At 39.1% G+C, this 27,860-nt stretch overlaps 1 protein-coding gene across 1 annotated transcript in view; it reads right to left on the reverse strand.

Moving 5' to 3' along the window:
- Positions 1–27,156, reverse strand: part of wdr27 (WD repeat domain 27) — a 37,363-nt gene extending 10,207 nt beyond the window's left edge. The window contains exons 1-23 of the mRNA XM_070916406.1: positions 27,019–27,156; positions 26,581–26,722; positions 26,113–26,237; positions 25,742–25,855; positions 25,550–25,601; positions 25,125–25,195; positions 24,927–25,041; positions 24,666–24,765; positions 22,761–22,852; positions 21,772–21,836; positions 21,006–21,118; positions 19,952–20,025; positions 15,914–15,983; positions 15,083–15,151; positions 14,886–14,989; positions 14,209–14,298; positions 13,234–13,355; positions 11,245–11,378; positions 10,496–10,593; positions 9,347–9,468; positions 6,921–7,018; positions 2,982–3,084; positions 30–128 (exon numbers count right to left, since the gene is read on the reverse strand). Of these exons, the coding sequence (XP_070772507.1) occupies positions 30–128; positions 2,982–3,084; positions 6,921–7,018; positions 9,347–9,468; positions 10,496–10,593; positions 11,245–11,378; positions 13,234–13,355; positions 14,209–14,298; positions 14,886–14,989; positions 15,083–15,151; positions 15,914–15,983; positions 19,952–20,025; positions 21,006–21,118; positions 21,772–21,836; positions 22,761–22,852; positions 24,666–24,765; positions 24,927–25,041; positions 25,125–25,195; positions 25,550–25,601; positions 25,742–25,855; positions 26,113–26,237; positions 26,581–26,722; positions 27,019–27,156 (2,310 nt within the window). The remainder of the gene's footprint in view (positions 1–29; positions 129–2,981; positions 3,085–6,920; positions 7,019–9,346; positions 9,469–10,495; positions 10,594–11,244; positions 11,379–13,233; positions 13,356–14,208; positions 14,299–14,885; positions 14,990–15,082; positions 15,152–15,913; positions 15,984–19,951; positions 20,026–21,005; positions 21,119–21,771; positions 21,837–22,760; positions 22,853–24,665; positions 24,766–24,926; positions 25,042–25,124; positions 25,196–25,549; positions 25,602–25,741; positions 25,856–26,112; positions 26,238–26,580; positions 26,723–27,018) is intronic.
- Positions 27,157–27,860: the final 704 nt, after the last annotated feature.

Raw genomic sequence — 27,860 nt, forward strand, 5'->3', positions numbered from 1 at the left:
AAAGACAAAAGGTAAAGACAGGTTCTTACCTCTGGTGTGGCAGGGTTGAAAGCCACACTGAGCACCGTGTCTGAGTGTTTCTCAAGTTTGTGGAGGTAGCTGCTGCTGCGGATGTCATACACATAGGCCTGAAATGAATGAGATAGACTACATGAACAAAAGCATGCATGAACTGTAACCATGCAGCGATGCATCAATGCAGGACACGATCAACTTATTTAAAATGAGTTAAGTTGACCCACCGAGAGAAACTCCTTACAGGTGTATAATACATACAATACATAAGTGTGTTCAGACGTAACTACATCCAAAGTCAATGGAAAGACACAAGCAGACCTGAACAGATGCAGATTTAGACTTAGTTTTGTTTGCTGTCAGAAAATTGTTTAAAAATAGCTTCAAGATTCCCTGATCAAAGTGCTTGTACAGGTGATATTAAACACTGATGCACAAAGCAGTTTCAGGTATTTTGTTATAGAGTAACTTAATAACTTGGTTGAAAGTTTCAAGTGAGTTGTATCCAGCACCCATTATCACTGATGGCTGTGGTTGGGTGTGGTCAGAGGTTTGCACCTGTAACCAGTACACTTCTACATCACTGCAGCAAGGCCAGAAGTTAAGCAACTGGAGAGCAAAAAGAAGATTCTCAGTTCATATGAAGTGCTCTTTAAATGGAGAATGGCTCTCGTTAACAGATTGTACAAGTGTAAAATTTAAAACATCAAAACACACACATTTAAAAACAGAAAACAAACAGCTGGAACACCCATCGTCTGCGGCAAATCCAAAAGTACATTGATGCCAGCATCACAATGCAAAATACTGACTTGGCATCAGTATAAAATGTCTTAGCTATTGAGGCTTATCGCACACTCATAGCAGGTGAGTTGTTGCAGCGAGAGTTCTTCTTAATCTTTAACAAAAAGGCCCTTCTCTGTTGGGATCCTTTCCATAATGTTGTCAGACACTTAGAATAACAATCTGAGCCTGTCAGTGGCAAAAACAAACACTTTTAGAGGACGTACTTTTCACAGCCACAGTTGTCCCCAAGGATCACATTGCAGCCATTGCAGCCTGTTTCGCGGCTGCCGGCTGAGGCGATCTACTGGACCAATCCCAAAACTTTTTGTACCTATTAGTCATTTAGACCCCAAAATATGTCAAAATACAAAAATGTATTTGCATACTGCTTGTACAGACATCTTAGAATCAACACTTAAATTTGAAATCTTATATTTAAATGTGTTATCAGCTTGTTAGCACAGTTTTTTTCTAAATACAATCAGTGACTTTAAGACCCATTTGTTTGCTTCAGTGCCATGAGCACAGATAAAAACAGATGTGGGGATGTTTGTTGCCAGACGACGACTCATCAGATTCCTGCAGCTGTTTTGTATTATGTTTCCCTTCAAGTGAGCTCTGTCAAACGATCCATGGGCAGATTGTCTCCTGTCTAAGGCATATGACGTGTGTGGTGCCTACAGGGCATTAGATACTTGGAGGAAAAGAGTTCTTTCAGGAATGCTTAAATATCACATGGATCCCGAAATGTATCAGTTTATATCAACAGTAGCTGAAGCGGAGAGCAGGGGCAATAGAGCCTGGGGTATGAAAACTGAATCACCAGGTATACGTCTTGATTAAGAGTGAATGAGTTAAAAAAAGAAAACTTATCTTCTCAATAATATTTTTCATGTCAGATGATAAGAGGGGAAGAGGGGATAACGGGTGAAAATAATACATATTTCAACTGAACATACAACAGGTTAATATCGACCACACTGAAATCATATTCCACTTAGATTGTTTTTGGCCTCATGTTTTTTGGAAAATGTGTAATATGATCTAGGGAGTCTTTTTAGAGTATTCAGGTTCTTTTTTTCCATGATTGCTTTTTGATATATTAAGACAAGTACAAATGTGTCTGGCTTATAGAAGTCTCAGGGCAGCTACAAATAAGTACGGTGAAGCTGACTACCATGCACTCTCCCGATTTCCAAGAAACGTTGGAAATGTCCGATCTCGACAGAGATGCTCTCAAATGTCCGTGCTGTGCTGAGTCCCCATAATTAATAATAACCAGCAGCATGCATATATTATTCCACTGCTTTCAACAACCACCACGTACACCAGAAGAAAAGAGAGATGGATAAGGAAAAGGGAGGCAGTCTTCTGAAAACGTCTTGAAAGCAAGTATAAGGCAGAGTCTGGAAAAGCAATTAAACAGTTCTGCTTCAACATGAATGTTGAATTTGACTTCTATGGAAAAAGGCTCAAGTCCAAATAAAAATCTCTGAGTCAAGCACACACAGTCCTCACCTTAAATGGAGGTGAAACTGATAAAGATATGCTGCTGTTTTCCTGCTGTCCTTCGCTTTTACAAGGTCAAGTAAGATATAAACAACATAAATTACACACAATATAACTTATTGTAGTAAGTCAGAATACTTTGCCTCTGGTGAACTGCAACTCCAATTTAACACACATGGTAGTAGACACAAATAAGATTACAATTTTCAGACAGGACTTATCTGCCCCTTTGCGTTATGGTATTGTGGGAATGATTTAACTGTCAAAATCTCAAGCGGCTACATTTTGTCGCTTTCTTAACAGCAGATTCACCAAAGACTCTGTTAAGGGTCAGTCGCTGATACACAGTGACACATGATCAAGTACGTATTCATTGTTTTAAAGTTTGTTTTGAAGCTTTTAAGGTGCCACATGACATTAACTTTTTGCAACTTTCTGACTATCACTGCTCTGAATTAATAAAACCAAAAACTGTATATATGTGGCTTTGACGGACAGCCTCCTTTATTGCCCTGTCACCCCATTCAATTTTACATAAATTAACAAATTACTGATTATCATAGTAATCTCGCCAAATTATGCTTACAGAAAATACAGTATAACTGGAGAATTGTAAACAGGGGAGAATGCAGCACACACTGTATATGGAAACCTTGAGTGTTACAACTTACACAGTTATCCTCAGAGCCTGAGGCAATGAACCGGCCGCACGGTGAGATTGCTGAAGAGCATGGATGGCAGCGATTTAGATGGTTCTCATAACGCCGTACGCACCTGCGGAGGAGATGCACACAGTGGTGAGAAATGAATGACCATCCTGATGTGAAGGAGAGACTGAATATTTGATTAGTGATGTTTCAATGGGTTCCTGTGGGATTAAATTAATATGTATCGTTTCTGGCTTGTCTCGTTGCAATGGTCATATTAAGAGCATATAATGTAAAATGGAAAGTCTGTTAGTATGTGGAACTCTGGCAGGAATAACCAAGGAGCAGAATGTCATCCTGCAGACTTCACGTTTTACTAACTTCTGAACAAGCCGAGGACAAGGAGTTGGGCCTGACTCGAGGAAAGAGAAGTATGACGAATGGCCCCCTCGTGCAACTTCTGTGCAGTTTTTTTTTGGTTTGCAACAGCATGTAATGTCTTTACAATGCCACTAACAGCTAGCTGAGCGAGGGTCTCTATATGAGCTGGCATGTTGGCAGGGCAGGGCTTTGACAGGATCTGGTGAGAGCGTGTCTTCGACATGCTAATGTCATTAAGCTGAACTAAAAGTAGGTCATATTCACTGGTGACCATAAAGAAATGTGATATACCCGGTACCAGTGAGCAAGTTAATACAATTGCTTGGCAGTAAATACAAACTTTATAAATTTTATAAGGTGGAATTGACTGTTGTAGGCAGCTAAAGTCACATCCAGCAACACCATCCAAGCTGGCAAGAGTTTGTGACCATACTCTTGTGTCTTGAGTTACAAACAAGAGTATGGTGTGCAAAGGTCTTTACCAGTATTAAGAGCCAGTTAAGTTTATTCACTCATTTTTAAACAGAGAAAACAGATGCTGACAAATGAAAATCGGGCATGATTGACAGCTAGTGAAGCCAATAAAATGGGGAAAGATAAACAGCGCAAGACAATCCATAGCCTTGATTGTGGAGGTGATGGACTAGTGCTAAGAAGATACTGAAAACTGAAAAAGAAATGGTTTTAATCTTTGTAAATACTTCTAATTTTGTACAGGTTAGCTTGAATGTAAGTATATATTTATACCCAGCAGGGTTATATTATCTTCTGTGTGACAGCTGCTCAGACCTCTTTTCTTTTCAGTGGAAAGAAAGATGGATGAGAAGTATCCGTTTCTAAATCCTCATCAGTACATCTGGACATTCAGGTCTGCAGTAGGGCTGACACAACCTGTCACACTCTCACCGATAAGAAGCAGTTTAACAACTTAAGAGTAAACACTCATCTGGTTTTCTAGGTCAGAATGTGGATCTGATGTCAAAACACACACACACACACACACACACACACACACACACACACACACACACACACATTCTCTGTGTTGTGTGAGTGATGACTATCCGGTATTTGCCTGATGACTAATACAGACTGCACTGCAGGGTCTGATCCTCTTGAGTGGGAGCCTATACGGTTACTGGATCCACCTGGGTATTCAGTGTCAGTCATCGAGGTAATCAGCAGGCTAATCATAGCTCATTATTTGCAGCCAATATATTTCACCCAATTTAACTGTGTCAGTGCAAATCAGACGAAAGCTTGCTTTTTCCTTGTACTATTTAATATTATTTGATCTATTTAGACACAGGATGTATTAGTCTGAACTCATTTATCAGATGATAGAAATTCCACCAGATTTAAGGGGAATACATCACTGAACAAAAGAGAAACAGATCACCATCTGTTTGCTCTATCTTTAGAATCAGTATCTGAGTGGGTCGTATTTATGCTAAATGCTTTTTTAAACACATCAATTAAACACCCTTCACTCAAGAGGTGAGTGAAGGGTGGGGGCTTTAAAACAGAAACAAACAAAACCATCACCCTCATTCAATCTTTGATGGATACACATGGGTATCAGGCATGTTTGTGCTTCTGTCTGAAAAGGAAGGGGCAAGACGTGCAGGGGATTCTCAGGTGACAGAGCAAAATAAAATGAAGACTTGAGTGATGAGTTTCAGAAGCTTCCCCTGTGTGAAATATATATTTCCCATTGTGGTTTCTGGAAGTTCTCCAGTTTGATCAAAGACAGAATACAGTATTAACCCCAGTTTTGTCCCCAATTTAGAGCTTCTGTCAATGGAGCTGTGTGTCTAATAGGAACACTATTCCATTAACTGTGCTGTACAATGGCCAAAAGAACTGTCTTGTACCCAGACAGTCATTCATCAGCAGTGTTTCTGGACAAGTATAATAAAGCCATAAAACAATTCCATTAATGACTGATTACAAAACTATTCATTACATTTTTCTTGATAAAATGGCATTGACCCGACAGAATTGCAGACGTCAAAGTAAACATGACTTATTTTACTGGTCTCATTGATTTCCTGAGTGATTTTATGTCACACTCTGCTTGCCAGCCAAATTTCTATACACATTTACACATGCTTAATTTAGACTGATGAGGGCATTAAGTTCCATTTTGATCAGGTTTGCTCCTGGTTGGATTACCATCATGACAATAGCTAAGATTATTTCTCAGTATTTCCTGGAAGTTCATTCAATAGCTGGGGTAAGTTCAGCAATATAAAAAAAACATAGTTTCTCTCTTATCGAGCCACTCGAATAGTTTTGGATTAACGTGCTGAGGTTTAGAGAAACTGCCACATGTCCAATACAAAGAGGAAAATGGAATTTTCTTTGTGATGCTCAAAGCATCAAAAAATGATATAATGATATATAAAAATATAATGCCAACATGTGTTTCAGTAACTCTGAAGCTAAGTCAGAGATTTTGCTGTTACTCTACTAAAAGTTATTATACTGTAACTACTTATATTTTCTTTAATGAAATTCATCTGTTAGGAGTTTCAGTCAGTATTTATTTTCACAACTAATAAAACTTTCTCGTTGTCCAGTGAACAAAAAACATATGAAATGGTCACTCAAAGCATTGTTCCATTTGGAAGAAAAAAAAATATATATATAGAAACATTCATTTATTGTTTTCATACATCCATATGTTTCACCTCAGAGGAACTGCCTCTGCTGAGGGATGCTTGGTGACAGCTATCAGAACCAGAAGTTGACCTGGAAACCAGGCACAAATATTTATCAGATAGCAATAGGTTTTGATGGAGTCTGGAATGAGGAGTTAAACATGGAAGCAGTCTCAGACATGAAAGAATGAAATACTCAATAATGCCTTCTACCAGGCCAAAAAGAACATTTTGAAATCCAAGAGAGCCTACTTGAATTATCCGCCTTATATGGATATCGGCAGCTAAGGGCCAAAGAAAAATATTCTCAGCTACGTACTTTGGAAATTTAACAATTGTCGATTCACTCAACAACTGAGGAATGTTTGTGTAAGAAAAAATGTTGATGTAATTGGAATATAAGGCCATTTTGCACTTCCAGGAATAGCAGAGGAATAAAAAACAATAATGGTTTCTTCCTTAATATGCTTAAACATTTATTGCTCTTAGGTAATTGCAACAGAATTGATGAAGCAACCCTTCAGTCAGTTAAGACTGTAAAGCGGGCACAAAACAAATGGGTTCCAATTATATAACAGTTTCATGAAAGTTACTCATCTCAGTAAATGTAATAGGTTTGTCATTCTGTTATAAAGGTCTCATTCAGGAGTTACAAATAGTGGTATCATGGCAAAACACTCTTACTTCATAAAAATGTCCAAAATGTCACGAATACACAAAATGTATTAGGTATTGATGGTTTCTTGTTTTGGTTAAGTTGCCATACAGTACTATGATGTCACCAATGTTGAGCTCAGGGGTTTGAACATATTTTTCCTCGTAAAAAGTAAATACACAGACATAGCCGTTTAATCACACTTTTCTTGCCTGATTTTCACATTAAAGGCACATTGATTACAATGACTATATTACTACCAACCTAAGTGTACGCAGGTCCCAAATCTTCATACCATCCGTGACTGCACTGGTGAGGAAGAGGTTGTATGAATCCGCCCCTTGTGTGCTGAAAATGGAGCCCTGTTAAATATACACAAAAAAACAAAAATGACTAGTCAGCACATGCTTGACTGATATAGGTTGTAAATCAGTTTCTCTTATTGTCCGGTTCTGGAAAATTTTGTTGCTGTATATTCTGTATTGGCAAATAGTGTTCGTATTATTATTCCAGGTAGCGTTATTACTACCTAAAAGTAGGAGTTGACATTACAGACAATGGGGCACATTGGGGCTGGAAAGAAAACTGAAATGGAAGCAAAATTGTTGTTAATTTGTTTTTATGCGTCATTTTCCATCTTTTATGTACCACACTGTGATAGGCTTCAGCTATAAATATAGAGTTTCCATTGCACATCTATACATAAATTCCATATATGACTTTCACACCAAGTTATCAGATGATACAGTGGAGTGTGTGTGTGAGAGAGAGAGAGAGAGAGAGAGCGAGCGGCGGTGGGGGTGTTTTTTGTTTAGATTTCCATTAAGAGTGTGAGAACGGGAGTCTGAGAGGGCATTTCCAGTTCCATTTTCCGAGAAGTCCTCTGCTCTGATGAGTTCCAGGTGAATTTTGCAGAAGAGGCGATGGAAATTTGAAGTGGGAAAAGCTGCTTCACATGCTGCAGTTCCTGATGTTTGGTCCGCCTCAGGACAAGAAAGCAAGAGGGGAGGGAAGAGTGATGTTTATGTGTGCAGTCTCCAGGCAGGGGCAATCCCTCTGATCCACAGGTATTAACCCTACGGGCATCCAAGGGCCCTCGGGCACCCAGGCGGAGGACCCCACATTGACGCAAAAGCCAAGCTGAAACAACACACTGCAGGCTTTCCACAATGTATGGCACACAATAGCTGGCGTGACAAAGAACAGCCACCTCTGTGTTGACGGAGTATAGTCAGCTGTGTGTAAGAGTGCTTCGCAGCAGAATGGGTTAATACGTTTAATCCATGCCACTATCTGCAGTGTGTCCAGCTAATCCAGGTTGGCCTGAGTGTCAAGTATGCACAGGTCAACATACAGAACTGACTAAAGTTAACACCCCAGGGTCATTGAGTACACGCCTCTCACTCTCACACACAAACACACACTTTTCTGTATTCCAATAAGTTATATAAGCATGTGTAAGATAGGCCAAAATTTCCATAATTTATATGATCAAAATGAATGGTTTTGTTGCTATTACAAAGCTGGCAAACATTCATATGACTATACATGGAGAGAAACCAGGACCTCCATTTCGCTGTAAAATGTAATGTGATAGATACAAAGAAATGTAAATAATATGCAGAAAACCCAGACTTGAATGCATGAATTTATCACTGATATTTATAGTTTCATTTTGAGTGATGTAGTATTACATTCTTCATAGCACTATAATGGATGTGGATACAGGCCCAAGCTGTCTACTTGTTAGACACCAGCAAATTGGGCCCACATTGGTCCAAGACAGTGATCTGGGAGTAAGGCCACATAAACCCAAACTGCATCATGGAACAGCATTACTCCAAGGCCACCATCCAGCACGCAATCTCCTCCTGCCATCTCCTACGGCAGTCTTAATCCTGATACACCAGGGATTTACATTCAAACACTCAGCAAGATGAATGATACTGATGATGGCATATCCTGTCTGTCTGTCATGGAAACTTCTGGGTAACCATGACATTTTCTTTTTAACCGTGACCTTCTTCATTCACACCACAAACTAACACTTTTATTCCCTCAAAAACGATCTGCGCCTTATGTAACTCGCGCAACACTCAAAGATGTCTTATGTAACATTACAACATCTGCCAAATAGTAGACCCTTCAAGAGTAGGATGGAAGATGGGGCTCACACGACCAATTGATGCCAAGCCATGAAAATTCTTTGCTGTTTGGGTCAGGTCTAAACATCACTCAATCTGCCTGTGGAGTGCCGAGTGTCTTTGCCTCTATCCAATCAGAAAGGTTACAGGTTATCGGAAGTTTTAGTCAAGGTACAAGTGAGGAAAACAAAGTCTGTGAAGCAGATTTTCTTTCAGTAATTAAAATCATTTTAAAGAAAAGTGCTGTTTTCAAGACACTGAAACATTTGAAGAATCACACTCACTAAAATTTCTGTCTTAATGATGTAAGAAGGCAAAGCTGAAGCTGCAGACTGTGAGATAAAAACAATACTGATATTTAGAATAAATTTAGAAAGGCTCTGAAGGCTCTAAAAGTGAGAAATAATCAAAAACATCAAATGCTGCTCCATGCACTTTACGCAGAATTTACGCATATATACATCATAATATAATATAATATAATATAATATATAGTAGATGGAACTTTAACATTTCTCAGTCACAGGGACATTTAAACAGCCTCACCTTGTTCTGTGTAATGCAGTGGACGGCTCTGCTGTGGGCATCAGGCATCTCTGAGGCAACTGTACCCTTGTTCATGTCGAATAGTTGAATGGACCGATCTGAACCACACACCAGAACGATGTCTGAGACAGCTTTTAAGAAAAGTTATGAGATTCATTATTTACAAATTATAAGCCTGCTGTAGACGAGCTGCGGGATATCTAGGACATTTATCCCTGCAGCCAGCATTCCAAGAAAAAGAAACATATATCTGATCAATAATTATGTAACGAATGTCAACTTTCCTTCATTCTTCATGGGCCAACAGCTTCTATCATTCCATGCTGTGATGCAAAAGTATACGGCTTTTAAATGTCAGTTGTTGTCTGCAAGTTTGGAAACTGTGTTTAAACTGTATTTAGCTTTCTAAAGTTTTCTATGCTTGGGTATGGAGAAAATATTAGACGCATGCAGATTCTAGTCTATTTAAACAAGTAAGAGGGTGTCTCCTTTTGCATGGTTTCCATTTACACTAAGTTTACTTCTCTAAGAAAATCTCAGTGATACAAATGAATCCTTAATCTATATAGAAAATCCAGATTTAAAATATCAAACCTTTTTCCATATGCCACTTGGCCAGTGGAAAGCACACGGTGCAAAATAACTCCTGACAGGATCTCACTCATCCCAACGCAGCTCAGTTCAGTAGATTTATTGGAAAGTAAATGCATTGTAAACCCTAACAAGGGGTTGGAATGCAGACATTCCTGAAAAATTAAAGACACCTAAATGATTTACAGGTAAAGTCAGCAGTAGAAGGCCTGAGGCAACGTGTGAAGACTTTATGAAGCACAGACTGATTGCTTTGGTTGACATGGAAGCGGTCCAACGAGATGCTCCAAGTAAAACTACTAAAAGGGGTAGGTTCAGTTCGCTCTCCACAGCATCAGTGCAGTCTGAGTTATAACAGATCCTGCTGCAAGAACAACTAGACACCATCCTGTGATGGGATCACACCAGCCGCGATGCCCGTCAACATGTTGACGTTCCGACCCATGAGTAGTAGCTAGTCATTACTACACTATTACATTATTACATCACACATAGACTCGCAAGGTGAAAACAATACCAGCCACACACTGTCGCAGCTGGCAAAAATAATAAGGATACAAGAGAAGAAATCATTGATTGCAGACAAGGCGGTGATGTCTGTTGCTGATGTCGTCGTGAAGCATCTTGCCAATTTGAAGACACTCCGTTGCTGATATCTAAGAAGAAAAAGAAGCTGCATCGTTCTCTAAACCAACAAACCACATAATCGCTCTGCACACCTATCATTCTTCATCTCAGTCTGAGCTACGCGGCTGTAGGAGAGAATTCATTAAGAGGCACTACCCTTTACAACTGATTTTGTTTTTTCTGACTGATGACAGTTCATTCACAAGATGCATCACACAAATAACTACCTAAAGAGGAGAAAGATGAATAAGCAACATGCACTGCTACAAGAAGGTATGGAGGGCGTTTATTGTCATTTCCCTGGCCTCCAGAATAAGCCCTGACAGTTTACAGTACACAGTCAAGCAGTGTGGGTGGTAGTGAGCGTCAACAGTGTCTATGGCAGCAGCTAAATGAAGCCAGGCCCCCATCAAACCATTAACAAAGCCGGCTTCTAAATATCTAAATAGATTACATAAGTCTTTAAAAAGATCAATCCTTTGACGTAAAGAGACATTTTTGCCCAAACTCTAGTGGTATCAGTGTTTTCTATGCATTGTATAGTGTAATCATTTTTCATATTGTAATAGTAAATTACATGTATAAATAAAACCAAACCAATTCAAAACCCATAGCTAGTTTCTGCTTCACTATCAAGTATACATGCTGAACTGCTCTGTATAAGAATCACTTGTAATTACCTTTTGATGTCGTCTCGTGTGATGTCCACATTATACAGGTACAAGTATAGACATGGTCCAGATGCCAGAAGCAGAAATTTGTCCAGGTAATAAAACTGAGCACTTCTGATGGATTTGGAGAACATACTGTCGCCCTAAAAGAGGAAAGAAAAGAGACAAAAATCCAGCTAATTTCTTGAGATTATTGAGACATTCATGATGCAAGAAAATATATTACTAAAATAAAAATGTAACCTAATTTCATTTAATAAGAGGCATAAGGTCTTTAAAAACTCTAATCCTAAATCATTTTGTCAAACTGCGTACTCCACATTGCCTGAAAGTGATTTAAAGCAAAGGCTGAATTCTGAAAGCAATAAAGAGCTGTAATAGTAAGTGCTGTACACATCGATAGCTTTTGAATTGCTCAAAATGACACCCTTGCATTGTTGAGTGGTAATCTATGCATACTGTATTGTGTGTGTTATCCTATTGAACCCAGATGAATAAACTTGCGGGCATTAATAGTACACCATGTAAATCTTGAATGTTTGCTCAATTCGGATATCCCTTACACACTCTAACAACCGACGTCTCCTCATTTTTGTCTCTTCGTAGTTCATGGAGACGTTTTTTAACATCATGTGGAAAAAGGGACTCAAAGAAAATCTGTTCCAAAAAAGGAGGGAGTGAACTCAAGGAAAAGCATTCACATCAGAAACGTTCTGAATGGGGCCTTGACATTGTTCTCCTTAATCCCCAAACTGCATAGTTAGAGTCTAATCAAGGTAAAAGAAGCACACAGATGGGCTGTCCTGTCAGATCTTGCAACCATCTGACACCTAAAGACTTCCAATAGTATGTGGTCATCTGAGGTGATTTCTTTCTAGAGTTTTCAAGTACAACTGTGCAAAGCTATTTGTAATTCTGGCTCACCCCGACAGAGCTCTTGTCCCTGAAAAGACTTGCGTTTGTTGCCAAGTTGTTTCACAAGAGCACCAAGCAGTCAAAGGCTGCAGACCCGGCCAAGCTCAAAACAATCTCACTGAGCGGAGAGAAGTAGGGATGGTTAGCATCAACTATGGGGAGACCCCAGAGTTTTCACTTGGCATGGGGAGGTAGACACACTTCTGACTGTCACATTAAATGTGATACCCCAATGAAGTAAGGAGGGTCTGCATATGATCAGAGTATTGGATGCTCCGAGTCCAGCAGATGCTTTGAATGACAAAGCCGCTATATTTAAGCCAAGAAACACACAATTTCATCAACCCAATTAATTTGGCTCTCTTTTTTAATTCCATCAGGCTATTCTTCTGAAAAAGGTGAATTAAGCAAGTTTTATATCAATATGTCAAAGATACGCTGTTTTAAAGGTGCGCCATGACCCAGACCCGTTACAGACAAAACAATCTTTTACCTGTATTACACCACTATATTTAATAATATAGTGCACTGTTTCCATCAGCCTTAACATATTACACATCACTTAATACAGTAGGCAACAGAAGCCAAACCAGAGAGGTTGTACTTTGAAAGCATGTTCTTGAGAACAGAAAATGAAAACATGAAGCAAAGCATTGCGGATACAGTAGCAACCACTGTTTTACTCTCATTCAAGTGTGGCATCATTGCCTCATTTACAACGATGCAATTAGGGACAGAATCCTTCCAGCAATCACAGCCTTCTTTCAAGACAGGAGTGAGAGTGAAAATGTGTGCTGCATGTGTCTGTAGTTATTTTGGTTTACTTCTAAACCAATTTGAGTTTTTAGATCTTCAGAGAGAGGACATTTCTGCAATATGAGGTCACTCTGGCTGGTCCTAATTTCACTGTGTTTTTATGGTTAGGACTTGGGTTGACAATAATGAGTGAGTGAAGGTTTGATTAAGGCTCAGAGTAGGGCATGTAGTGATGATGGTTAAGATTAGGGTGATAGGGAATGAATGAAATCCATGACAAAAAAACATTAGTACAAGTGTGTGTTAGTGAAAGCAAGGGACATTTACTATGATAATGGCAGGCTCTGGGCTGCCATGGTTCCAGATTCGTAGTGACTGGTCTTCTGATGCACTCAGCCACCACTGTCTGTTGAGGCTCCAGCTCACACTGCTCACTGGCTTGTCATGCCCTGCATATAAAGAGAGAGGTTTGAAATCAACCTGGAAATACAGTGTGTGGCTGGAACATTTACTTTTATGGTACTGTTCGGAGAGTCAGGCAGAGCGAAGGGAAGAGACTCACGGTGACCTACTGGTCACCTCAACTTCTGTTCTCTTATCTCTGCTGCCCCCTTGTGGAGGCTGTATTCCCGCAGATGCTTGACATGCATGGATATCCTTTGTTTGCCTGTCAGTGTTTACTTAACTGCCTAGGATGGCTGGGTGGCAGACAGAATTGACTGCTCTTGGTAATACTTTAATCATTTAATCTCTTTGAATAGAGAAATGATATTAGTTCAAACCTAGTTGGCCTCAAAAGACAATGTGCCCTTTTCATCTTTCTTTTTCTACCTTCACGAAGATTTCACTGTCAAATAAAAAAAAAAAACAGCATGTACCAAATTCTTGCTTTGGAATATAAGCAAGCCACGCTTTTCTGGTAAAAGAGAACTCTGAATCTACAATCTTGACAGTGATAACTGAGTAAGTGAATATTTGGATTTTCCTTGAGTCTTTCATCTTCAGCCATGGATCCATTTCAAAGTATGTTAATCAGAATAGCCCAAATAAGGCTAACCTAAATCCAAGCTGAGGGTTAGCTTATCAACATCCTCCTTGTCTCTTAAAAACATCAGGGTTAAGATCTTAACCTTGAATAGCTCTAAAATGCAAGGATAATTTGTGTCAATTAATAAAACATATCATGAATATTTCCATAAAATTAATCATTATTTTCGTGAAAGAAACACCAACATTCAAATGCACTGCTGACAAAAACACTGAGGTGACTGAGAGCAAACACTGTATGTCCACTTCATGCACCTGTGTAGACAGTTGGATTGCCAGTGAGAGAGGACTTGTACAATAACACTGAGCTGTCGCCAAGACCACACAGGATTTGTTTCCCGTCACCTGGGAGAGACGAGGAAACACATAATTGTTTGATTAGGATTTTTCAGTCACCACTGATTTATTATCACCAAAAATATGAAAGCGATTTTGAAACAGCAGGGAAGTGCTTTTTCTGAAACAGGAACATTTATTCTAAAATGTAATAAAATTCTGTAACAACAACAATGAACTGTTCTTAATGTATTGCCAATCCTTCATAAATTATTTTTTTTACCATACCTCCAGTAGAGGAGGGACAAAACTGGATGCTGTACATACCTCGGTTCTGTTAGCTAAGCAATGCTTCAAAATCTGGTACTGCGGATAAAATATTATGAATTCAGGCTGTGACAAACTTTATAGTGCAGTTGCAATGACATTCACTGTGAATCCAGTCAGTGTCTGTCAGGCCATTTCTATTAGAGTTTTGAAGAATGTACAGTCTCAATTTCTCACTGTAAAACCTCAGATCCTCAAACTATTGTCTGTCTACTCACCCTTCTTTTTATTACAAAGAAGGTAATACATTATTTTCACAACAAAAATATATATCATTATATCATGTTTTACATACTATGGTCAGTATTGCAGCAGGACAATTGTCTCACCTGAATACTGAAGGCAGTTGACTGGTTTCTTGCTAATGCTTCGATGAATGTGTGGAACAGTAGGTGCTGCACTCTCTGCTGGATAATCTCTGAGGAGTGAACCTCTACATGACAAAAAAGAAGTATTTAGTATTTACATCAAGAATAACATTTGAAAACTTTCTCAACATTGTATTTTAAATGATGGGACCGCTTACGTATTTTTGTTAGCCTTTTTAGAGGAAGGATTCTTCTGAACATTTGTTTTAGGTGAAAACATAATACCGCTGAAAAGCAAAAACAAAACAGAAAAAATATCTGTGATGTTTCACGTATCAATTTATTTGATTCATCAGATTGATTTCATCATGTATTTTTTGGATCGTTACATTAAGAAACAAACCAAGCTGTTGAATGATCAACCTCTGGTGATGAGTTAAGCCTGGAGGCTTCATTGGGAATGCCTAGTGGCGAACTCTGACTGCAACCACAATTTCCAAGTGTCTCCTAATGCAGGTTAAATAGACCCCGTTCAAAAACTCTATCGTTGAAATAGCTGATTCACTTTTTAACATGATAAACACCAAACACTTTCACCCAAATGCTGATGGGTGAAAGTGTTTGGTGTTTATCATGTTAAAAACTTTAGAACCTGCTAGTGAAAATCTGCAATGAAGGAGATGAATGTGTGACAACCAGTCACATTACTGTTAGTTAAGACTGAGGGGGTAATTCAGGCACCAGGAGCAGATGCGCCCGGTTGCCTTCCTGAAGTTGCATTGAGGATGACCCATCGGGAAGAGTGTTGCAGGAAGTACCTCTACAAGCTAAGTCTTGGACGTCCGTGAAAATCCCCAGAAGGAGCTAAACAAAAAGTTTAAGTTTCTGGGGAAAGAACATCTGCTTTGCTTGCCCCTTGGGCCCCATTAACCTGACCTGGATCACTTGAATTTACATCAAAGTTGCTCTCTACCCTCATCCCTTTTTGGACAATGCGATCAACTGTAATTTGATTTTCTGTTAGGCAAAAAGTTACTCTGCGAACCTACCTTGGGGCACTGGTATATCCAGATGACTTCACTTTCGAGTGGAAAACCAGAGGCTGCTCCTTTATTCCTCCTTTGTGAAAAAAATAAGATGGCGCATGAGACACAGACTGACAAACACAAGTACATACATTAGTATAAATGATCTGCAGTAAGTATGTCCAAAACAAAGCTTAAAGATGCGAAAAAGAAAGTCCCATTTACAAATGAGTAGATGCTACAATATGACTCAAATGACTCCTGCTCATTATTTTCCACAATTAGGATAGAACTGCTCATTATACTGCAGTGGGTTTTCATGGATTATACTAGGACAGGAAGTTACGATATTATTGGGCCACCACTCCGTGCTGTGAGAATTAAGTGCATCGGCCACAAACTATGGGATGGTTCATTCTGCTCTCTGTTCGCTGTCAGTGCCTTTACTATATTGCAATGAGCTCACTTTTTCCACAACCATTAAAATATGTGGGGTTTTCCAAAAGCTGATCTCCTGTCAAATACAGGCAAAGTAAGAAAAAGTCACATAATCTCTGAGCGGCTATTTAGGACTTAAGTTGCATTAGAAAAAAAAATACTGGTTTGGTTTACAGCCTTGACTCAACACTAGTTCATCACTTAAGTAGAGATTAGCCTGTACAAATGTAATTTCCACAGGACTTATCTAACATTTATTTGTTAATGCATTTAGTTGACTAACAAAACTACAAGCAAACCTGGACAAGTAGTCAACTGTGAATTTCTTTCCATGCAGTTCATTTTCTAAGGTACTGCAGTTTAGTGAACATGAACCCAGAAAACACAGATTGGTTGTTGCTATAGTGCGATCTAGTCACACTGATGTGTTTACGGCAGTCGCTTATTTTTCATATTTCAAAATGACAGATGGCATTTGAACTATTCTTCAAAGATAACAAAGAAACCTGCAAAAAGAGCAACATCTTACAGTAAACTGGCTCACCTGACTGTAAGTCATTTACCTAGTGTTTGAGTGCTAGGTGCTATCATCTATTGTCCGTCTTAGGCTCTTGTACAATGCAGTGTATGCACGGTCCCGAAACAAAAATAAATTGAATGTGAAACCAACCAGTGGAAATAAAAAAGAAACACATCTGGATCTTTTCAATCCTCTCTTATCTGGGAGTGCTTTTCATCTTTGATCAGCAGTGCCAATGTTCACTCCGGTTTTGGCTTGAAGGGTATTTTCCTGTAAAGTACACTTGAACAACCTCTGAACAATTACTCTGTTCCCTTTTCCTTGGATTTTGAATTGAAATTTGAGTTTCTCCAGGTACATATTGTTTCTTTATCTGTTCTGCTCCAAAGAATATCGCTGTTACTAGTCATGCTGTGTTGCTTCAGTAAAAGGTGGGGTGTGAGGTGGGGTACTGAAAGTAGCTTTTGATCCAGAACAGATTATATGCAGGAAACATTTAGGCCAGAAATCTAATTACCTGGCAACACAATCACCTGGCATTGCTAAACTGCCATATTGACCCCCTGCTGATACATAATGGTCATTTAGTTTTACGGGGCAGTAAAATTCTTCATAATTTATGCTGACTTTAGACTAGACACCATTAGAAGCAAAGTGAGAGTTTCAGACAAATTTCCAAGTCGAGTCATATCTGTGTAAAATCACAGCGGCTTGCTTTGTGCTCCTTTTACAACTCTCATTACGTAAGGCTTAGCCTCAGCTGTCTGAAATTCTTCAGTCTAGCACAAAACATTTAGATGTTTAGCTTCTGATGCATCAACTAAAACAGCAACACATGCTTATTGTTACAGTAAGATTACAGACCAGAGTACATGATGTAGGCTATCTGCTGTGTTCGGGTCTGCACCTATAGGACTAAAAACCAAGTGGTTGTTTGGATGGATTAAAAAGACTTAAAATGTAAATTACTTTTTTGGTTTCTGTGCTTTTAAGAGGTGACAATGATTTGTCTTACAGGCTCAGGTCAGGCCCCAGAGTTTATTCTAAAATAAACCACTAACTCTTGTTCTCAGTCAGAGAACAGGAGACGGCAAAACTCAGACCTCCCTCTGAGTTGAATGTGACCCAAGAAAAAGACTAAATAATTCAAGCTTCTCAAAATGTATAAACCATAGCAGGTATATATGTCTCTAAGATATTGTTTTGACTGTAACCAGAGTCTCTGGCAAGAGTTATTGCCTTACTGACCCGTGAAAAGTAGGGCACACAGTAGGAGAAAGGAGTAAAAAAGGTATCAGAGTCACAGTAACTGAAGACTGACAGGAATTATGAATATGGAGCAATGAGTGTCTGACAGCAATAGAAATCATATAGCACCTGAAGAATATGCTGGTCATGTGGAGCGTGTGTGTAGCATACTGGGGTAAATGTACAAAGTGGGCAAAGAATGTACTACTACATGTAGCTATGCAAATAACATACTAACAACAATATCCAACTTTAATAGAGGGCTAGACGTGAACTAGATTCACTAAACAATAAGGTACTCTGTACTGTAGTTGCTGTAAAGCAGTGACTCATGGAACAATAGTTAGAAGCATGAAACACTTTCCTTTTTCATTCAAACTGGACTAGTCAAGGCCTTACAGTTCCCTGTGACTCACAGATTGTTTTTCCCATCTCACTCTACCCAAAACTAGCAAAGGAGCTCTGAGCATTGATAATGGTCTGTGTCATGTCAAAGTAGGCTGATGTCTTGCAGCAGTCATTCAGATGATATTGCAGATGAGCACCCTGTATTTTTACTTTAATTGGAATTGTTTCATTTTTTACACATTGGTGACATTTAAGGACAAATGAAGGCACACTTTTTAAATAAACACGTTCCTAACAATGAAATGTTAATGTATCAGTTTCATCTGTATTTTTATGTTTACTGCTATTACTAATTTAATCACTTTCTAAGGAAGACCCATTCAAAGTGAGCTCTGAATGTGCAATCAAGGCCATTCAACACTAACTGCTGCTTTAGTAGTCCCCTGACATCCTGACTATAAAACAACTTAATCCAGACAACAAGACTCAGGCATTACACTTCAGACAAGTGACATCATGCAGCTGATTATCATCATCTCAGAAAGCCAACAGTCCTGGTTTACTTCATGATTATGTTACATGGCAGTGTGACGTGACAACAGATACCTAAACTGCACTCTTATAAAAAAAGCCTTGTCAGACTTGTGCCAGGCTTACAATGGAAGATTATTTTCCTTTCCAGGAGTCTCAGAGGTTTATGGTGTAATTTGTATACAATTCTGCAGATATCCTGAAGAATATAGAGATGCATGGCGGCAGCACTGTGGGTTGCACTAGTTCGTAAATGTTTGTGGTTTTTGGTCTGACATTGCAGTCACACAGCACCTCTAGACTCCCCTGAAGATCCCCTACATAGCCTGGCACAGGCAGCTCCCTTCACTCCAGCTGTGGGGAGTCCAGCTAATACTGGCTTTCTCAGCACTAACTCTCTGTAAGGGCAACATGTAAACCACAGTATACTGTATTGTGAGTCTCCAGCAGGGGAATTTCAAGCTGCCAGAGCCTAATGATACACCAAAGAACCACAAATGGGCTCAGTTTACCTAGGAATCCACGACTGCAAGAAGAACCGTACAATAACCTGGGCTACTTACTGAGAATGTATCAGTCTAAATGTGTTGAACTCTTACTGTTGCATATTTTGAAGCACCTGCCTATGTGGCAAATGAAAACTAAAGGGAATCTAATTATGAATGCCACATCAACACCCCCCACAACGCAAGGGATGGAATCTTTTCCACCCTCTATATTTACAGATAATGAGGAGGTTCTCAGTAGCTCGTGTAATAGCCAAACAGACTTTCTATAAACCTACAATAAGTACAATTTAAGAGAATCGTCTGTGTCCAAGCAAAACAGACAACGAGCCAGACATGGAGCAAACTATAAAATGGGTCATACTTTTAAAACCCAGAGACATCAAACAGCAGTAGCTCCTTTTTTTATTTTATGTGCATGAGCATAAGTGAGAGGTGAGTGAGTGTTCAGACGACGAGAGCGATGCTGACCTTTCTTTTTAGGATGGTCGGGCTCCTTCTTCTTTAACTGAGCATTCAGAGGAGATTCAGGCAGTAAAGGAGAACTGAAAACAAGGGGGGGGGGTTACTGGAAATGAAGGAGCACAGCATTTTCCACCATTATGGATTACTAGTCTTCTAATTCTCAGTACCATAATATTGTTGAGTCATGAAAAACCAGATGGCAAGAATGGTTATAATAGGCCAAGTTAATATGGAAATGTCAGTCAGAGGGTTACAGGCAGGAGGCCAACTGAAAAATAGACCACACTCATATGTCCTATTGCTGGCGAGATCAGGTGACCAGTGTCTGAGAGAAAGAAAGTCTACAACTGCACTGTTTTTGCAAATTTTAACAAGCTGGCATGATGATGCTTCAGCTCATAAATTGAAAATTTGTTAAAGTAGAAAAACACATAAAGTTGATGAAATTATCACTATTTATTGGTGCTGCTGGTTTCACTAAATAATCATTTATGGAGGTACAGGTAATACCTGCATGTATTTCATTCCTTCCCCAGAGGACAATTTAAAAATGTTGGCATTTATAAAGCGATGTTATTGTGAGAGTAATAAGTCTGATTTTCAGGATTAAGGAGTACATCCAGTACTGACATCTTTATTAAAACTCATGCCGATTTAAAAGCTTAGACATATAAAAAATGTTCACTGAGTTTAGTCATTCACTGAGTAGTTCCAGGCTGGAACCAAATGATTATGAACATTACAGAAAAGCAGCTGTTTCTTATGCCTTCATGATATGGAACATACTACTGCCACTGAATAAACAAATGACAGAATATAATTTACAATACAAGCAGCTGAGATGCATACTATATACTGTATTTAGCAGGTAGTCCTTTAACAAGACGTGGGTTCTAGCCCCTGTGTGTTATATACTAGGCCAAAGTGTCCCTGAGCATGATACAGACTTGTTACTACAGAGCTGATTTATTACTTTGATCTCTATATTGAAGGGAGCAACATAAAGGACCATGTGTCCTTTAGAGCATCCCCAAATATTTGCCTTTAAGTCAAGGTTTACCTCGGGAACACCGAAAAGCCTTCACCACAAGCCCAGATCCTCGCTAGGTCACACAGACGTAACTCCAACAGGACCACACATGGAGTAAACAAAGAGCTCACAAAAAACACCATCTGTGTGACAAGGGATTCAACACTGAATTAATATCAAAACAATTGTATTAGTCCATAAAAATTAACCTTTATAAATGATGTTCTGTAAAATAGAGACAATGGTACAGTAAATCATGGTGTTTTTTCTTTTACGCTCCACTATAACACATTATTGCTCTGTAGGAACAGAAAAATATCACTTTCCTTCAGGAAGCAAAGCACAGTAAAATCTAATCCTAGAGTGGATTGTGAAGCCATAAAATGCTAATTGCAGCGTTCATCAAACATCAAAGTTTAAGTACAGAAGCACCTTCAGACAGTCAAAATGAGTAGATGAAACACAACACACAAAAAACAAAAAACAAAACATTCCATAATGATCAGTGGTTCATATTATAGTGAAAATGATTTTTTTAATATAAATTCAGTAGTCCAACCTGCCATTTTATGTGACTTTCATCATCATAAACTAACATGATTCACTAGAAATGACAAAAGCAGTCAGGCATGCACGATCTGACCCAAAGGATCACTTGCAACACGAGAAAAATCTGATTAATGATTGATTACAATCATCCCTAGTTGGTCAATTGAATGATAGAGGTCAAAGGTGAAAGGACAATTCAGCACAATGTCTTACTCTGGTTTATCAAGATATCATTGGAATTACTCACAGAGTTATCCCGCCCTGGAGAGATTGACCACGACCCAGCCATTGTGATGCTCAGGTTGGGGTCATCTAGAAGAATGAACATTAGTTATGGGTTTGGCTGAATTCAATTTCACATGCATCAGGTGCTGTACATTATGCAAAGAAACTGACATTGAAAGTCATTTGGAAATGTAATGTTACAATATTGAGTTATTGTTTACACTGTGTCAATTCAACACTAAGGTCATTTTCGAGTTGTAGTTGCTATTAGTGCATTATATTAAAACATTTGTAACATTTTGTCCAGTTGTATGCATAAGGGTCACAGAGCGGCATGCAACTAATCATGTAAGCTATTATCGCAAGGCAACCAAACTGGTTCTTTCGATGTCTCACCATTAAAAGCTTCATGAATGAGGGTAGCCGGGACAACTATGAGATATTTACTGGTACCAAAATGGGAATATGAATGTGAATGTGAGATGAGCCATTATGTTTTTCTCAAGATGTAGAATACAACTACCTGATATTGCAATTCAGAGGTTCACTTTGTGAAATGTACTGGGGTAACTACAGCTCCACTCAGGAAGAGCAGCATCTGCAGGGCTACTTATTTGGGTGACTTGCTACTGTTGACACACACTGAGCAGAAGGATGTAATGCACGTGGGTACTGGCACAACTAGCCAATTAAGACTTTTATGCAAAGTGAGACATCTCACTCCTGCTACTCGGAGAAGCTAACATAAGTAACCTATTTTGCTGAGGTACACTGAACCTCATGTCATTCTTGTGAAAGAAACTGTACTATCCTAAAACTATGTCAAAGCAGAAAGGATGTGGGAAAAATGCAGCAAATTCCCTTTAGAGTTTGAAATCAATCACAGTGTCTCATAAAAAGAAAGACAGTCTTATAGAATGTCTGATAAAAGCAGAGTGGTTGTGCAAAAATGCTTAAACATTTTACAGCAGTACAGCAGCAATTGGAGAAGTCACACCATCAGCAGGCTACCTTTGAAATAAAGTGCTGTTAGGAGTTCTGAGGTAGCCAGATCCACCACATACAGGCCATCAGAGCTTCCAATACATAACCAGCTGTTGTCCCTGCAGGGGCCCACACAGAAACGTATGGAAAAACAGTGTTACAGGATTTCCCCTAAAAGCATTTTTTCAGATCATTTGGGGAAAGACAATGTAACCACATACTAAAGAAAAACATACTAATGTGATGGAGTGGTAAGGCATGCACACCATAGGACTATAGTTTTCTAATTCAAGTTTCCTTTGACTTCATGCAGTCTAAACTATGTACACCCAGCAAGATGGAAACTACTACCACACGTAGTAGAGAGGAGAGGAAGTTGAGTCTGATGGATCCTTTTTATCCACTTCCTGCGCCACATGCTGAGGTTATAATATTGTGAGACAAGTTTTACATTGTAGTGCATCATTATTTTCATGCAGAGTGTGTGCTTCTGTACAATTAAAGCCATTATGTGTGGAATTTTTATGTGATTGTTGCATTGCGTTCAAATTGTCCTGACGGTATTCATTTACGCTTGTAGAAAAATGAGCAGTGTTCTGCTGTATACCACGGTGCCGTTTTTTTTTATTGTACCATGGGGGGGGGAGGGGGGGACCTGTTAGTATTTTGGATTAAGGTGCTATAAATGTTTGGATGACAAAGACCCACACAAAAGTAGATGACATGTCAAATGCTCAGGTGAAAGAAATCATTATTTTTTGGGCATAACCAAACTATCATGCACTGATACTTATACTACATTTTAACAGTAAACAAGCAGCTTCTGTGGGGTGTAAAGCCAGTAACTCTTCCAGCTGCACGTTTATCCCGTAATACACCTGAGCAAAATGAGTTTTATTTAAGCAGTCATTGCAGACAGACATCATGCAATTGATGGACTAGATTTTACGCTGAAGCATGTTTGGAGCAAGAGTAAAGACGATGTAGACGCTGCTCTGAGATCATATGCTTTGCTTAGAGCAATAAGGAATCAACGTCCATTTCGTTCCAGTGGTCCACAAAATACACAGAGAGTTATGTCTGTGCTTTTTAAGTGCCTGCTTCCTGTCATAACATCAAATGTTTTAACAGCCTGAAACAGTTTATGCTACGAGCCTGCAAAGCTTCCTGTGATGTGTGAAGTTTCCTGTGACTGCATGGACACGTGCAGCAATTAGTCCATAAAGATGTGGCGTTTTTTCCAGGCTTTTGTGACAGTATGACATCTATACAGTGTTAATGGCAGAAATGTGCAGCTATTTGTTGTTTTTTCATGACAACTGTGTTTGAATTGCTTTTGCAATATTTTCCTGGATCACGTATAGTTTTGACCCTGTGGAAATACGAGCAAAATTGAGCCCTTGAGAATGGACAGTGTTGACAGTATCATGTCTTGCTTCAACATTAAGATTCCTCGTCACAAATAAAGTAAAACAGTTCTTCCATATGGTAAAGTCACATTATAAGGTCCATTAATCCACTTTGACCACTTGAGAGTGAGTCTGGTCTCTATGCTGACAATCTGTCCACCTTGGACCTTTTGATTTTCTGTGACTAATGAATGAAGTAAACATTTTTCAAACATAATAAGATCCACCACTCCATCTTTCCATCCATCCATCCATCCGTCCATCCATCCATCCATCCATCCATCTTGCAACTGCTTATCTATGTCTGCCAATTCAAAGGAAATGCTCCTGGAAGTCAGACAACATTTAAAAGATGTGTCCTCCAGCATCAGGTTATCACTTCTGCAACTACCCCAGCTAAACATGGCCTATCTGGAATGCCCTTAGCCCAGTGCTAAGTCTCCTGTGTTAACTAGGCCCAGAAATCATATACCTACTATAAACATTTCACACTGAATGAATGCTATGAAGATTATTCACTTACTTGTTATGCTCATTACCGGTGTCAATGAATGAGCTACATAACGCCATTTTGAGGACAGGTTTTGAAGTCTCCACCTCAACAGCTGATTGTTCTGCGACCCCTGAGAGAAAATGTCAAAAAAGTACATTGTAAAAGTAAGTCTAATCGATTTTCTCTTTCAGTCAGGTAACTGAAAAGAAGTACAGGATTGATCAAAATCATCCACAAAGCCAGCACTAGATATTCTTTGTCATTGTTTGTTTGATAGATCAGTAACATCACCTGCTTGATGGCTCACTGTCCCTTGATGCATTTGATGTCTTCTTTCCATCCTCTGAAGGTCCATTTTGGTCACCAGGTGACACTTGTGGTCATCCGGGAGGGAAAAGCACCACACCTAAACCAAACATATACGAGTGTGTTACACAGTCTCTGATAGTGGTTATGAGCTGCTAAGGGCTGTGTGCCTCATTCACTAACCTGTCCATCAGTTGAGCCGGTGACAAGGTGCCTGTTCTCCTCCAAGAAGAACACACTGAGCAGTGGAGAGGCTAAAGAATTTAAAGAGAAAATTATACTTTCAATCATTTTGCAGGGCCCTGATTCCTCTACAGCAGTCACAAAACATGCCATTGATTTCTTTTAATTTCTTAGCTGTAAAGTTTAAAATGCTTGTTTTTGAGCCCTACCAGTTCTTAAAGAACCCTTGACACCTATATTTGGATACTCGTAGCTAATTTACATACCAAGAGATCCTGATTTCAAATAGAGCCCACTAATACTTGTGATTCTACAACCTCTAATTTACACAGACAGTCACATAAAAGTTCAGGCCTTTATGTGACTGTCATTGTGGACAGGGTAATTCATTTTCTCCAACAAGACTTTTAATAGTAATATCATACCTGAAAGCACAAATGACTGGTAGCAAACAGCTTCAGTTTTTAAATCCCACACCTGAAAAGAGACAAGGCAAAGAACTAACTCAATTACAGTTTGTGTAATATTTGGTATTTATTGTGAATACAAATAGACATCATCATCACTAAATAACTGTGATCATTTTTGACAATCATTTGTGAATCTTAGGTCAGTGCCTTAAAAGTGCGGTCCTCCGATGTGGTGACAAGAACGTCTTTATTCCAGGGACAGAACTCTGCTGATGTTAAAGGTCCGAGGTGGCTGGTCAAGGTAGAGATCACTTCATGTCTCTGATGTGGAAAAACAACAATGAAACTTGGACAAGACGAAGTGATGACCTTAAACAATCACGAATAAACAATATTACACATCTTTTAATAGAGATGTGTTTTGCCGTACACCCAATAAATCATAGCATAGTACAGCAAAGTACGGTATTTGTAATCCCTTTGAGCAATAGAAAGTAACACATTGAGCCAACCCATGAGCCCAAATGTACTCAGAAAGTGTACCAAGGGAAAATGTGAAAACGTGCATCATCTTGTACCTTTGAGCTGAGAATATATACAGTGACTCCCGAGCATGCAGCCACTCGTTCATCAGAGAAACAGAATGAAAGATGGACGACTTCACCCAGTAACGTCCCGATAACTGTTCCAGCTGCAACTTTACCTGCAAACAAATTAACAAATTAGTTTATGGACAAAGCAAAAGAAGTTAATTAGCATAGTAGACATGAGGGACCTATCTGGGAATATCTCACTAGATGGCAGGCTTGTGAAGATTTTCACTAAGGAGAATGATCATACTCACAGTTCAACATCTGATATAGGAGCAACAAGGCTCCAGGAATGAAAGTGGTAGGCCATTATAATGAGAGTGATGATGTAAATATTGAATCAGCATTTTTAGCAAAGTAACAGCAAAGGTATCCTCTATGGTTTAATGTGAAAAAAATACATAATTAAGCAAATGTTGAAGAAACACTTGAGAACACACAGAACTACTTCCTTACCCTCCTGTGTCCTCCTCTGGCACAGCTCAATATCCCAGACAATGATGTAATCAGCAGAGGCAGAGCAGAGGAGAACAGGTCTGCTTCCTTTTCCAAAAGTCATGGCACTGATCTCACCATGGTGGCCAGTTAGCAGCAGGGGCTGCGGACAAACAGTTAGACTCCAGTAAAATATGCAACACATTATAACACATCTGTGGCTCCTGTATGAGTGGCCATACAGGATTTTGATTTCAATCATTACACAGCATTGTCATTTTCTTTCTCCACCCTAAAAATATCAATATAAATGATTTTACTACATTGTAGAGTGTTTTATTTTGTCTTACCAGATTGTGGCCAATCTGTGCTTAAATCTTAATTTATTAATTATTCATTTATCATAATTCTTAATAACACTTGGAAGGGGTTTTCTGCTCACTAGTAAAATTAACAAACCTTCTGCTTTATGTCCACATTGCTGTAAATCAGCATTTCCTTGCCATGCAGTGGTATGCCACAATGAGAGTGGCAACATGCGAGCTGTCGGTGTGACAGGAGTCTATCACAAATCAAACTCAGCTTTTCAGTCATCATCATCGATCGTGTCAGGCCAAACCGTTTGTGTAATGTGTTGCCGCCAGCGAACATAATGCTAATTAATTCCCGTTAAATGAGGAGTCTTCTGTAACCACAGGCTAAATTACATTAAAGTCGGGTTATGCTAGGCTAACGTTAGGAGGAGAGTGAGTATCCTAGACACAGAAGTTTCAGGTGGACAAATGTTGCAGGTTGCTAGGACACCGACACTACATCAATTTCCGTTACAAGAGATTGTCTATGACAAAGCATCGTTTCACACCTATTAAAAACTAACCTCTGTAAGGTAAATATGTGCAAGTTATCACCAACGCTTCCGTTCTTTTTAAACTTTCTGAACACTGTACTTTTCTAAACGTGAGCGGTACATTTATCCGTTTTGGAGTAGAATTTTATGAGGTTTATCTGATCGCAGTGGTACTTCTAAATATGGTAAGAGTGGGACCTCTTCACAATACTCATCCAAGCTTGTACCCCTGCGTTCAGCCGCAAGATGGCGGTCACTGTTCACCTGTAGCAAAGTGTAGTACTGATCATGGACATGTTACCATCCATTATAGCCATAATTACATAAGAAAATATTTACCATGAATTGATTAAATCCCCACTCCAGAATGAATGATTGAATTTGACAATTTGTAAAAATGGCAGTAGCAGGTTATAGTAATAGTAACAGTCTGTCATGGATAATCAATCTCCAG

Source organism: Enoplosus armatus, chromosome 12 (genome assembly GCF_043641665.1).
Source record: "Enoplosus armatus isolate fEnoArm2 chromosome 12, fEnoArm2.hap1, whole genome shotgun sequence".
NCBI lineage: Eukaryota > Metazoa > Chordata > Actinopteri > Centrarchiformes > Enoplosidae > Enoplosus > Enoplosus armatus.